The sequence below is a fragment of the Pseudorasbora parva genome, chromosome 17 (genome assembly GCF_024679245.1).
Source record: "Pseudorasbora parva isolate DD20220531a chromosome 17, ASM2467924v1, whole genome shotgun sequence".
Lineage (NCBI taxonomy): Eukaryota > Metazoa > Chordata > Actinopteri > Cypriniformes > Gobionidae > Pseudorasbora > Pseudorasbora parva.
In genome coordinates, this window is record NC_090188.1 from 16,047,615 (window position 1) to 16,062,039 (window position 14,425).

The following is a 14,425-nucleotide window of genomic DNA, read 5'->3' on the forward strand; positions in this document are numbered from 1 at the left end:
AGAGAGAGAGAGAGAGAGAGAGAGAGAGAGAGAGAGAGAGAGAGAGAGAGAGAGAGAGAATGGAAGCAAGCAGAACATGGGTGTTTCTAAAACACACGCAATGCCATTGTGCACCCTATTGTATAGTATGACCAACACAATATTAGACTGATTATGGTAGGCATAATGTGCCAAGTCGTGTTTTATCATATCGCGATATTATCGCAAATGCAATTAATTGTTCAGCCCTACCGGCGATTGACTTTTCTTAAAAAATGGACTTTGCTATTGGCAAAAGTGACAGTGTTCAGGAACCTGTTTTAACCAGACATTATTTTTGCAATTGTGTTTATTGATGCTACAAGGTCCAAAATTACACACTTTAGCTTTATTTGGCTTTTGGAATGTGTATCTATTCTTCTTATGTGTCTTATTAGTAGAATGGTGTGTAATCAACGAACATTCCCCAAGAAACAACATTTTTGGCACTCTAATCATTTTCTATATCTGACTTTTTCTTAATCACTGTCATCTTTTGCTCTTTCTTTTCAGAAACATCTCCGGCCCAGGTAATGACCTACGCCAGGATTCCTTTTACAATATGCAAGCCTCACAATCCTCAAAATCTTGGAGCAGCCACTTAGACCACAGGTGTGCTAGGAGCCTCAGGTCCGGCGGCCCTAGCCAAAGTCCTCCCGCTCCCCATCGACCCTGCTCCATCCCGATCATTCCCTCCGTCCACTCCTACCAGGATGAGGTCTCGTGTATGCAAACCGCCCCTACTGATGGAAGCAGCCGTTCTAGCCCTATGGAAAGCAAAGCAGATGCGTCAGCTGTCAATCAACAGTCCAAGGTAACGGTCTCCAACCGAGCGGCTGGTAGACGGGAGGAGGTGACCTCACTACTTGATGAGGCTCAGGAACAGCTCAGAGCGTTAGCACATGCCCAGAGGAAACAGGAGGACATCAGTAGCTTCGTCCCTCAGGGGGCCAAAGAGACTGTGTGCATCCTTTTAGCAAATGGAGGTGGACAAGGGGGAATGGCCTCTTTTGGGCCCACGGAGACTCACTTAGTGAACCCGAGAGACACACACAAAGAAGCCACAAAGCCTAGCCAATGAGAAGGGGTTGAGTGGACTAATCACAAATGTCCCGTGTGTCTTGGGGCTTCGGAACGATCTGCCAAAATACCACTGAAACCTACCGTTGAATTTCTGAGGACCTGCTGTGGGTAGAAGCGTGGGAGAGTGGCAGTCTTGAACATGTGAAAAGATAATTTATTTATATGCATTTATTTAAGGAGAAACTTCTACTTAGAAAAAGAAACCAAATAGTCTGTCATCTCCATGGTGTTTTTAACTGTATAAAATATACATAAATATATATAAATGGATATAAATATATGAATTCAAACTGGTGACCAAGTACAAAAAAAGGACTATGGGAATGAGAAACTTTCTTTTGTATTGTATCAGCTCCACATCCTTAAAGACTTGATGCTCGGTGGTTTAAAAAAAATATATTTAAAAAACGAAAAGGAGTTTTTCCACTCGTTTCACTCATTTCCAGCCAAGCTAAGCTTGTCCGACACACAATCTTGTGTTTTGCAACTGCAGTAACTGTGTTTACTATCACCGTCCCAGTCACTGTCCTTTGCCCTGCCAAGGAATATGGCTCCATCTGCCTTTGAAAACAGTGGAACGTGGATAATAATTGGACTAAACTTCTAAACGCTAATCGTATCCAGGCATGAGGTAACTGATAGTTAAGCACTGCCTCCAAGACATCGATTGGAAGAATTTGGTGTGTCTGTCCATTTGTGGAGCAATCTGCGTTTTGTTTTCTGTGCCTCAGTGAGTTCACTCCTTCGTTCTGATTCGGATACGAGTAAGGATAAGCTAATTGAACAGAGCACATCTTACAGCACACCACCTGAGATGCACAAACAGACCGTCGTCGCCTCTCCAGGTGGACCGAGAATATTCCTGCACGGGATAGGGGGGTGGGGGGGTGGGGGTATCGGCCAACACAAGGAGCTTTGGTGTTTTTTTCTTTTCGTTCTTATGGAATTATCTGCTGCTTTCTGGGAAGGTGGGTAGGAGCAGCGGTCACTATGAGTCTGTGTTCTACCTTTGGATTGGGACATACTATTTCTGTGAATTAACAACCAAATGTGGTAAGAAAAATTAACAATGAATCTTTAGTGAAGCTGTTTCTTTGTTTACAATCTTTTTTGTTGATTTTTTTTCTGACCCCACAATTCACACAATTGTGCATGTTGGTGGTATTGTTTTGAAGAATGAAACCATGATGAACACAAAAGCCCCACAAAGAGAAAATTGCATTTTAATTGACACGCGTCTGCTGATTTCAACACAAATCCTGGTATAGAAATGAGTGGTCTGCTGAGTTTTATAGATCAGTCTTAATAGACCTGTGCTCAATGCCGGCATTATGTCGAATTGACATTTTATATGCTGTTTTTCCTCCTGAAGCATTTTTTTTTAAGACCGCCAACCGTAGGTTGATTTTAAGACCTTTGTTTTTAATGCATGCTACATTTGTCCTTCATCAGAGATTGTGTCTACCATGCAGAGCATTACTCAAAGCCAAGATTGGATTGAACACATCTCCTGGTAAAAGAAAGCAAAGTAAAGGTTAGCCTGTGGCAGAAAGGAGCTGTAAGGGCAGGCAGATAAGATATTCACTTGATCTTATAAAACCTCTCCCTCGCAAAAGCACTGACTTCAGTTGAAGTGTGGATGGCATGTCTTTCAAATGATATACATGCCAAAACACCACCAGCGACATGTAATCATGCATCAAAAGTAATGTAACAAAAATGATGGGAAAGACAGGATAGATTTAGATCTTAAAGCTATACCAGTTCTTTTATCAGACAAATTACATTTTTCTTATTTTATTTATACCATTATTATTAGCGGTTTATTACAAATCTAGGATTATAGTTGATACTCAGAAGAAATGCACAAGTTCCCAAGAGGCCACAAGTTTGTGTGTGTGTTTTTTTCCATCTCTTTTTATGGGCATAGATAACCAGAAACTTCCAAAATGCAACAAACTGATGCCACATTGCTAAGTGATCTCTAAAACTGCAGACTAATTCATTTCCAGGTCATAGCAGATATATAAACTGTCCTCCATCTGTTCCTGCTATTAATGTTCATTTTCAGTTGAAATGGTGTGGGAAAGGTTTCATTTGAGCTGGACCATATTTTGTACACTAGTGCTGAATTATATTAAATTGTTTTTGCACAGTAATTACAATGTATGGTAGTTTATTCTGTCATTATTCCAGAATGCAAGGTATGTGATTGATGAATGAATTACTGAAGACAGTATATTGCAAGACGTTTCGACATTATGTGCAACCTGCAACTGTACAAGGTGTAACACGAGCACAACGGAAACTTCATGGTTCTGTATAACAGCCCCTTGAGTACTTTAATGTGCAATTTCAGAATCGAGAAATTTCTGTTCGTTCTTGTATGTGAGGAAATGCATTATTGCCCTCCCAATTGAAATAGTTTCTTTTCATTTAGTTCATTTTTTTTATTTTTTTCAATAAAGATGAATCTTCAGTGTTGAATAATTTTAAAATGCGTGCTTTTTACTTAATTTAGGAATTATTAATATAAATCCTAAAAACATAAGATTACATAACACCATGTTATCTTAGTATTTTTTATACAGTAGTAATATATGTATTAATATTTTTAATTAGCTTTTATCTTTGTTTAGTTACAGTTTTCATTTGAGTTTAGTTTTGAGTTAACTTTTATTTTAGTTGCTCAAGGCTACATTTATCATTTATTGAAATAGTTTTTTCAGTTTTATTTTCAATTTTTTGAATATATATATATATATATATATATATATATATATATATATATATATATATATATATATATATATATATATATATATATATATATATATATATATTGCCTTTATAGTATTTCTTTAGATGCTATAAACATTCATACATTCATCACAAAAAAATGTATATAAAATATATGGTAACACTTTAGTGTAGGGAACACATATTCACTATTAACTACGAATTTTGCCTCAATAAACTCCTAATTTACTGCTTATTAATAGTTAGTAAGGTAGTTTTTGTAGCATTTAAGTTTAGGCAATAACAGGTGCTTTATAAGTACTAATAAACAGCCAATGTCCTAATATGCAGGCTAATAAGCAACCAGTTAATAGTTAATAACTGAACCTTGAAATAAAGTGTTACCAAAATATATATATATATATATATATATATATATATATATATATATATATATATATATATATATATATATATATATATATATATATATATATATATATATATGCAATATATTAACAGACAGAATGGGGTTCATCATTTCTACCAATAAAATCAAATAGTAATAATAAAAATGCAACAGTCAAAATTTTGCAAGTCACAGATTAGACATTCTGTCACTGTAAAATATAAAAAAGACAGGTTGCATCCGTTCTTGTTCACACACCACAGAGGATGCAATAATGTTAATTTGGGAGGCTGTCAGTGCACTAGAAACAAAAGCTCAAGCCACTTTTTTATACTTAAGGCCACTAACCAAGGAATTTCAACTCAGCAGTATTAGAATGATCTAAGAGGATTGAATTAATATTGGGTAGGAGTCTGACTTAGCTTGAGTTGTTACAATCCACACAGACAGAGGATCAGTCCAATAACAGGTCTTCCACTGGGAGCAGAATTCCTGTATAACAGCCTTGAAGAGTCCATGAAGTGTTGGAAGTTTTGTGTACTGAGAGGATCCATCCTGGTGTCTGAGTTCTGACAGCCAGGCACAGTCGGTGCATTGAGTGATAGATCTGAAAAAACAGCAGCAACATGTTGTGGGTGTTTTTCCTGGGTGAATAATAAAAACCTGCTCTTGTCACTCCCAAAAGTGTCATTGCAGGATTAGACCTTAGTTCAGTTAGGACATTTAATTAGCTTTTATAAACATGTCATGAGAAAAAAAACATTACTGGTGGTATACTTGACAAAACAATAACACTGACATTTTAAGAAAGGCCACTGCAAGTTGCTTTCAGTTAAACCATCTCAGAAATGCATTTTAGTCTAGGCTGAAGCCTCGTCTGTGAAACAGGGAATGTGTCCTTTAATTTTAGTCAGCATTGAGCCAGAACATTTCAGGAAATTTAACATCTGCATCAGGTTGGCACGTTGAGGAGTAATCGCTTCCATTAATGGAATTTTGTGCCTTTTTGTATTTTCAGTTATTTGATAGAGTGGCACTATTAGGCAACTTCTAAAACAGTACCGAATCTCTAGATCAAAACACAGGAAAAGAAGAAGCAGAAACATGTGATAGAAGCAATGCTTATGCACATGTAAAATAAAACAATCATCAAACATTAAACAGCATACATTAAAACTCCCTAAAGTTACTTTAAGTGAATTAAATGTCGACCAAGGAAGAGGTACTGTGCAAGGTTTGGGGGTGTTGATGGAAGTTCTGTTCTTTATTTTGATAGATTGCATTTTCAGATATTCGTATACAACAAAATATGCCCGGGACCACTAAAGTTTTATGAAAATGGTCAAAAGTTCTGGCGCTGACTGGCAACTGGCAGGGAAAGAGTTAATATTAAAGGGTTAGTTCACCCAAAAATGAAATTGATGTCATTAATGACTCACACCCGTAAGACCTCCGTTCATCTTCGGAACACAGTTTAAGATATTTTATATTTAGTCCGAGAGTGTATGCAAGTGTATGCATACTGTCCATGTCCAGAAAGGTAATAAAAACCTCATCAAAGTAGTCCATATGTGACATCAGTTAGTTAATAAGAATCTCTTGAAGCACCGAAAATATATTTTGGTCCAAAAATAACTAAAACTACGACTTTATTCAGCATTGTCTTCACTTCCCTGTTTGTGTTCAATCCTCATATAAAGATTCAAACGGTTGTGAATCAGCGTATTGATTCATGATTCAGATCGCCAATGTCACGTGATTAAAAACAGTTTGGCAGTTTGACACGCGATCCGAATATATCTGCAAGTCAAATTATTTATTTCAGTAACCTTCCTCGTCTATAGCTTTAGTCGTGAGCTGTATAGGAAAGCCAAACTCTTCAAAATTATAATGAAACAACTCAACTGCACAGAACAAATAATCCTCGCAACACACTGGTTTGGTCATGGTGATGTAGATTGGTCTGTTTTTGTTACTCTCAGAAATATACTTTATGTAAATGAGATGTTACACCTAACCATGTTTTAATATGAGGATCTCTTTTAAAGAAAACATCTAGGGACATGCATAGTCAAGATTTCAATGTGGCATTCAATCTCTTTAACATTCCACACAAAACACAATGTTAGTGAGAGTCAACAGCAAATCATTAAACAAAGAGATGCACTCAAAGTCCTCACCACACAACTCAAAAGAAACAAACGTAAACAAACAAATTATTCTTGAACTGACCAAAGCGTGAAAAGGAGAAAATGTTTCATCTAGAGGAAAACCACATTCTTAAAATGAGTTGTTTGTTGAGTGCTTGAGATCAGAATGATCTAAAGCTTAAGTTCTAGCACTCATTAACACTCTGTTAGCTGTGGTTCACTTTGTTTTCATGTTCATTGTTGTGTGTCCTGAGTTAACTAACGACACTTAATATCAAATACTACATGGGTAATGCATTCAAATATGTATCACAACCCTGGTGATTTACCTAATAGTGAACAAAAAATGTTGTGTAGCCCTACTATGAATCATCAAATCTCCTTTCCACCCTCCTCAAACTGGATGCACAGAAGGTATTAGATATCACAAAAATCATCAGCTTTATTTCCATACCAACTGTAGTTCTACCATTGTACTGTTGTTCCAAAAAGATCACTAATCATATCCTCTTTTACAGCAAACCACTTAGTAAATTCATCACTCATGGCTAACTCATAGCTTCTCACATCATTCTTGTGCAGATGATATTGAATTAGTTCTCTCTATTCCCCCCTCTGACAAGCAGATACCTTTATGAATCGCTGCATGTCTGGCAAGCATTTGTGCCCAAATAAACACATCAACTGAAGCCCAATTGATCAAAAAAAATTGTTGTTCATCCTGGCCAAGAACCACCCTTGCCAAGACCTTGTCTTTTCAATAAACTCAACAATCTCACCCACAAGAAAAGCCAAGAATCTTGGTTTCACACTGGACAATGGATTATATTTATAAATACTCCCCTTTTCAGCAGTAATCGATTCCCACTATTGTATTTTGCACAGGAAGCACTTCTCTTACAGATTCTAGCCAAAGCACATGTCTGTTGATCTCAATGGTCTCAAATGTTATACACGAGCACTTTTGTAAGTCGCTTTGGATAAGAGAAACTAAATGCCTTAAATGTAACTGGTAGATTTTGATAAAAAGTAGATCAACTGCCATACTAGTTCCAATGACTTAGAATGTTGGGGAAAGTTACTTTTAAAAGTATTGGCTTACTTTCCAAAAAAAAAAAAACTTAGGTAAATTAACTGAGATTAAATACATAAAGCATATGTAAAGGTGCAGAGTATATTATTTATGATAATATTGCAATCGAATATACAATCAAATATACAAAACAGTTTTTAGTGGTGTATAAAGACCTTATCCATAATGAACCGTAATGTTTTTATTACCTAAATGAGGCATTTCTATCACTAACACCACGGGTCCCATTACAGTGAAGTCACCATTTTGCGTCGCCATTTTTCTACAGTAACCCTAAATGGTCAAACTGCTCTATATAGAGCTCTAGGTACTCTCTGTCCTAGACAATGACATCTTTGTTCTGTGTCAGTCACCGTAGCTTCTCTATGTGCTTCAAAATGTAGGGGCTGGGCAGTAAGCCGTTGCAATTTGCAACCTTACTACTAGATGCCGGTAAAATGTACACAGTGCACCCTAAACATTTAATTATTGCAGTTTTGCTTAATATCGAGTTTGCATACGTTTTATTCATTTTGAGAAATACTAATCTGTTAATCTTCAATACAATCTGTTTTTGTACAAGGGAGATATAAGGGAGAATAATTGTATGCTCATATTTAGTCTAGAACTACAATATCCATCATGCTTACACACACAACGTCTCACTTACTCTCAATGTCTCTCTCAACATGGATCAACATGGGAACGGAAGAGGTGCCAGTCAATATAAAATATATTTTGTTGTACTTTTAAAGTTAGTCCCCTGCAAATTAATGTAGCGCAATAGTGTGCTTTATTTGTCTCTTTATTTTACATTTTGATGAAATGTAAAAATTACTGTTTATATGTAATTATTGTACATGGGAGAGATTTGTGCTGCTGACATTTTGCACAATGAATATGTTGTGACTGTCTGGTTGATCATTTTTAATTAAATATTCTTATATTTGTTGTTAACTGAGCTTCAAAAATGTATCCTGGAACAACTCATACAAAAATGTAATTTAATTTGAGTCACGGGCATCTATTGTGTAACTGTGGCTTCTTAATTATGTTTATAACGCACAGGCCTGGTTTTCCCTAGTTTATCCTCAGAGCAATATAAAGAATAACAAGGTTTTACGAATAACCATGACAATATAACTGAAAAAATGAAGATTGATGTGGCTTCAATACAGAAATGTTGTATACAATATGGTTTTTCACTGCAGCTGCATGCATAAATTACCCTGGCAGTGTCTAAGTCTGCATTTTCTAAAGCATTTTAACTCTTACGTGACCAGCAAAGCTGAAGGCATCATGATGTCACATTGATTTTACTTTTTTTTTACATTTCAAAATCTTGACTTACAAGATGCTCATGCTGCAGAATAAATGGATGCATTAAAAGCATAACACTGCAAATCTCTGAACTAGAACATGAATAATGCATTGTTATTTCAGATTAACTACAGAATTCCAAGTAGGCCACTGTTTCACTGTTTGGCACATGTACACTCTATGACTGTACTTATTATAGTCTTTACAATAACTGGGTACTAATCCTGAACCTAGACTTATAATCTTAACCCATGTAGTTACCTTATATTAACTAGTATTTTCTTAATTAAGTACCTAGTTAAGTAACGATATTCAAATCGAACCATAAAACTGTGATATACCACCCACGGTACGAACCGTGATACTCTCATGTTGAACCGAATGTGCCCTGCCCCCCGTCCCCACCCCCTGCTGCCCCAGCCCAGCTCTCACTTCACCTTATGCCACAAAACTATTTTTTCTTCCTTGACATTTGATTAAATAGTAATTAGTAAATTTAACAAATAATACAAGCTGAATTTTTACTAAAAATGATTGTAATAATATTAATATTTATTTACTAAATAAACAGTGGGGCAAAAAAGTATTTAGTCAGCCACCAATTGTGCAAGTTCTCCCACTTAAAAAGATGAGAGAGGCCTGTCATTTTCATCATAGGTACACTTCAACTATAAGAGACAGAATGAGAAACAAAATCCAGAAAATCACATTCTGATTTTTGAAGAATTTATTTGCACATTATGGTCAAACATAAGTATTTGGTCATCTACAAAAAAGCAAGATTTCTGGCTCTCACAGACCTGTAACAACTTCTTTAAGAGGCTCCTCTGTCCTACACCTGTTACCTGTATTAATGGCACTTGTTTGAAATCGTTATCAGTGTAAAAGACACCTGTCTACAACCTCAAACAGTCAGAATCCAAACTCCACTATGGCCAAGACCAAAGAGCTGTCAAAGGACACCAGAAACAAAATTGTAGACCTGCTCCAGGCTGGGATCTGCATCTGCAATAGGTAAGCAGCTTGGTATGAATAAATCAAATGTGGGAGCAATTATTATAAAATGGAAGACATACAAGACCACTGATAATCTCCCTGGATCTGGGGCTACATGCAAGATCTCACCCCATGGGGTCAAAATAATCACAAAAACTGGGACCAAAGTAACAAAGGCTACCATCAGTAACATACTACGCTGCCAGGGACTCAAATCCTGCAGTGCCAGATGTGTCCTGCTACCTGCTTAAGCCAATACATGTCCGGTCCCATCTGAAGTTTGCTAGAGAGCATTTGGATGATCCAGAAGAGGGTTAGGAGAATGGCATATGGTCAGGTGAAAACTAAATAGATCTCTTTGGTAAAAACTCAACATGTCATTGTACAAACTGATTGCGTGTGTGGCCCCTTTAAGACTCGTTGCCCTTTTAAAAATGACGCACCAAAGTATTGTGTGGAGAAGAAATGCGAGCCGATCCGAGCTGCAGTGTTATGTGTGTGCGTGCATCCTATAAAGTGAGTTAATTCTTATTAATATACACTGAGGAAGAAGTTTATGCTGTAACATTGCAAATAATAGATGATTATTGAGGTTATTGTAATTATATTTGAGTGTTTTGATCGTGCTTAACTAGCGCTCGTTGCCTGCATGTTTATACACATCTGCCGTCAGATTATCCGTGCTTTCATATTTATGTTGAGATAGATTGTTTGTTGTCCAGGTTAAGATGTGTGTAGTAAATTACAAGTATGTTTGAGTTTATGGAGGTTATAGTTAAGTGGCTTATTCAGATGCTAATATGGCTAGTCATGGAGATATAGTATTTCACACTTATGGCAAGTGATATTCCACTGTGTTTTGTTTGTTATATTGTATTGTAATAATTTGATCTGAAGTCTGTATTATTTACCTATTGTAATTGTTATTTATCTTTGTACAGACCACACACATACTCATGCATCTATAAAGTCATCAAGGCAAAGAACGTGGTTGACTGATGTCCTGGGTTCTGACCAGCCCACCAGGGCTAGTGTTTATTCATATCCAACAGTCTTTAAGAGATAAACTAAGATTTCCAATTCCACGTCCAACCGTCATGTTTAGAAGAGACCTACTGTTAAGCATGGGGGTGGAAACATCATGCTTTGGGTCTGTTTTTCTGCAAAGGGACCAGGGCGATTGATCTGTGTAAAGGAAAGTATGAATAGGGCCATGTACCATGAGATTTTGAGTAAAAACCTTCCATCAGCAAGGGCATTGAAGATGAAACATGGCTTGGTCTTTCAGCATGACAATAATCCCAAACACACCGCCTGGTGGCTTCGTAAGAAGCATTTCATGATCCTGGAGGGGCCTAGATCTCAAACCCATAGAAAATCTTTAGAAAGAGTTAAAAATCTGTGTTGCACAGTGACAGCCCCAAAACATCACTGCTCTAGAGGAGATCTGCACGGAGGAATGGGCCAAACTACCACCAGCAGTGTGTAAAAACCTTGTGGCGACTTACAGAAAACGTTAGATCTTTCTGTATCTCACAGTGGAACTGTGCCTATGATGAAAATTACAGGCCTCTCTCATCTTTTTTAAGTGGGAGAACTTGCAAAATTAGTGGCTGACTAAATCCTTTTTTGCCCCACTGTACACTAAAATTTCTAAAATTTGTCTTCCAAGTGAATGTCACATGACTTGGGCAAATGCTTAAGCTGTATGGTGGAAGAACAAAGAGAGACAGTTTCCCCATTTAGCCAGGTAGGCAAAATGCTACCTTGGAGTCCCAGTTGATACGAAATGAAGTCTCTCACCTCAGAAAACAGCTTTCTTGTTCTGTCAGCCACTACTGTGCTCATAGCACACACTCTTTAGTTACACGCACACCGTATATCACATCATATAAAGCACAAAAGAAACTATGAGCAACTTTACGATGTCAATTCCTAAGTCATGAAATAAAAGTACAGTACCAATAAATCACGTAGCTGGTCCGACGTGTGTTAGCAGGGAAGGATTTGCATGCAGGTATGATGTTCATTCTGATCATCAGGAACAGTTTTCATCTTTCATTAACAGTTCAAGATGTAGGCTATAGTGTATTCACACTAGTAAATTTTGTTTCCATAACAACAAAATGCCATTTTATTTTCACTTTATTTTGCTTATTTTTTTAATTATGTGATGTCTACTTTATTGTATTAACAAAAACTTCTATTTAAAAGTTTTAACTTATAGGCTTTTAACTTATTTATTCATTACTATCAGTCATATTCATACAATTTATGTGTGTGAATAAACAGTGTAGGCTAAAGTGGGAAATTACTTGTGTGTCAATTTTTTTTTTAAATTAAATAACCATGCTTGTTTTTTTAAACATTATGGTAAATGGTAAAATGGTAGAATGAATCTAGTATTATTATTGCTGGTACCCTGCCATGAAGCCTGACTCCACAGCAAACAGAACCAAAACCCAAACTTGGCTATCTGGCTATCACTAGACTAAGCTCAATCTTTTAAGATTGAACATTGGTCTGGGGAGTCGGCTCTGTATGTTCAACTGCACAAGAGGCGTGATCAACGAGCATAATTCAAATGACTCTGTATGCAATCGGATAGTCCTTCAACCAATCAGAGCACAAAAGGTGTGATCAATGAACATAATTCAGATGACTCTGTACACAATTGGATAGTCCTTCAACCAATCAGACCTCAAGAAGCATGATCAACGGGCAACAACCCATCGCTTCCCTATCCGCCATCGCGTTAAACCCGCCAATAGCGTGCCAGGTGACTGTTCCCTGCAAAAGTGTAACAGAAGCAGTAGAAATTAATGTACAGGTTTCCAGCCTGAGCTGCAGGGCGAAAATCAAATGGCCGGCAGATTAGGCTGGGTTTACTCAGTCTAATTAAACATAATAACTGCAAAAATAATTACTGTTTTTAAACAAAATTGCTTGGCTTCCAATTATGTTTAGTTATTCAAGAGATATAGATTTTTGGCAGAGGAAACCTTGGATTCTTTTTAGCAAGGGTTCATTCAGCCTGAGACCCACGCAATCAACACTGTTTTCATGCCACACATCCATTTTCTCAAACAGTAAAAAAACATTGCAGAGCAGAGAGGGCACTTACAATCCACGACAGACAAGACAGAACGGGAAGCAAACTGTCACTGTTCAAATTGTCAGATTGTTCAAACAAAATACCATTTTGGCTTTAAAAGTGCCTAAGGTCAACTGATATTTTAAACTTATTCTCTCCTTTTTACTACTAGCTAGCACTAAATAAACATCAGAGAAGGTATGTTGAAAGATACAGTACAATCATTAGTGTTTTAACTTCAGAAAGACATTAAAACAGCTTGTAAATAATATGTAATGTCACATTACATTTACCTCATGAAAGCCGTTCAATGACCATATCATAATTAGCAAGGAAATGGGCTTCTTTAAAGGTGTTGATAGAGAGCTGTCCAGAAGGACTACTTTAGTGGATTATTCAGGAATGCTATGTTGCTTGTCTGCCATACTGGAGGTAGACTAGAGGTCTGCACAGACATCAAACTGAGAGTGCTGAAACCTAAAACCACTCTGACCTATAGAAAAATATGATTCAGAGATGGGCCGTGTTTGGTTATAGAGAGGTTTGTTGTTAAATCTGTCTCTTTTAAAGAGGAAGGCTTTTTCGTTTCTTTATGAAACACTTCAGCACTCTTCCACATGCAGTATTTTGCTCCACCAGTATATATTCCTGCACCAGTGCACAGCAAAATTGAGAAATCAGGCCACTTTGACCCTCTGCCTCCAAATTACCCACCCAGTAGCTTATATCTGTGAGACTCTTTCACCCCGTGGGTTCAGATCCACAGATAGCTGAGATCCCACTCCCGTTGAAGCACTTTTATTCTGTCTGTAGGACAAATATTGGTTAAATTAATAAACTGGAGGCTCTCTTGGTTATATTGTAGTTGTTCACAGCAGGGTTGGAGAAGATTCATATACCCTAATTGGAACAATATATATTCAACATTTCATAAGATTTATATAATTCTTGAGAAAATCAAAACATTTTTGGCTTGCTGATCATATTAAATAATGTCAAGGATGAGATTCAACTTGACTTTTAAATTCCACAGAAAAAAATGTAAACTGAACCCGAACATTCTGTCATTTTACTCACCCACAAGTCATTTTGTATGACCTTCTCTCTTCCAAAGAACACAAAAGAAGATATGTTGAAAATTATATCTGTTTATGTTCCACACAGTCAAAGTTGTTTTGGACACCAATGGCTTTCAGTGTGTAACCTGGGTGAATTTGATTTAATTGAAGGTAGTGTGTAAGTAAAGTAGTTTATAAGTATGATGTGTTAATGCAATACATAAATCCATACATGGTGATCCGTTTCTTTAAAAGTCAGTTTCAGTTTGTTTGGTTGAAATGCATGTGCAGGAAAATGTGATTTTTGCAAGCATCTTTGATCATATCTTTTGTAATTGGATAATGGATTGAAAAGCCCACCTTCTAGAAAGGTGTTCGTGCCAACGATTGGCTGTTGTGAAAAGAGGAGGAAAAAAGAACGTCGTGTGAATAACACGTGAAGAGGAGTTGAGTTTTATGATGTGATCCATTGTCATTTGTTTACTA

The 14,425-nt window shown here is 36.7% G+C and overlaps 1 protein-coding gene across 2 annotated transcripts in view; it reads left to right on the top strand.

Moving 5' to 3' along the window:
* Nucleotides 1-3,532, top strand: part of LOC137044566 (pro-neuregulin-3, membrane-bound isoform) — a 430,521-nt gene extending 426,989 nt beyond the window's left edge. For both annotated transcript variants that reach the window (XM_067420621.1, XM_067420620.1), the window contains one exon: nt 532-3,532. In XM_067420621.1, the coding sequence (XP_067276722.1) occupies nt 532-1,099 (568 nt within the window). In that variant the 3' untranslated portion in view covers nt 1,100-3,532. The remainder of the gene's footprint in view (nt 1-531) is intronic.
* The last annotated feature ends 10,893 nt before the right edge of the window (nt 3,533-14,425 follow it).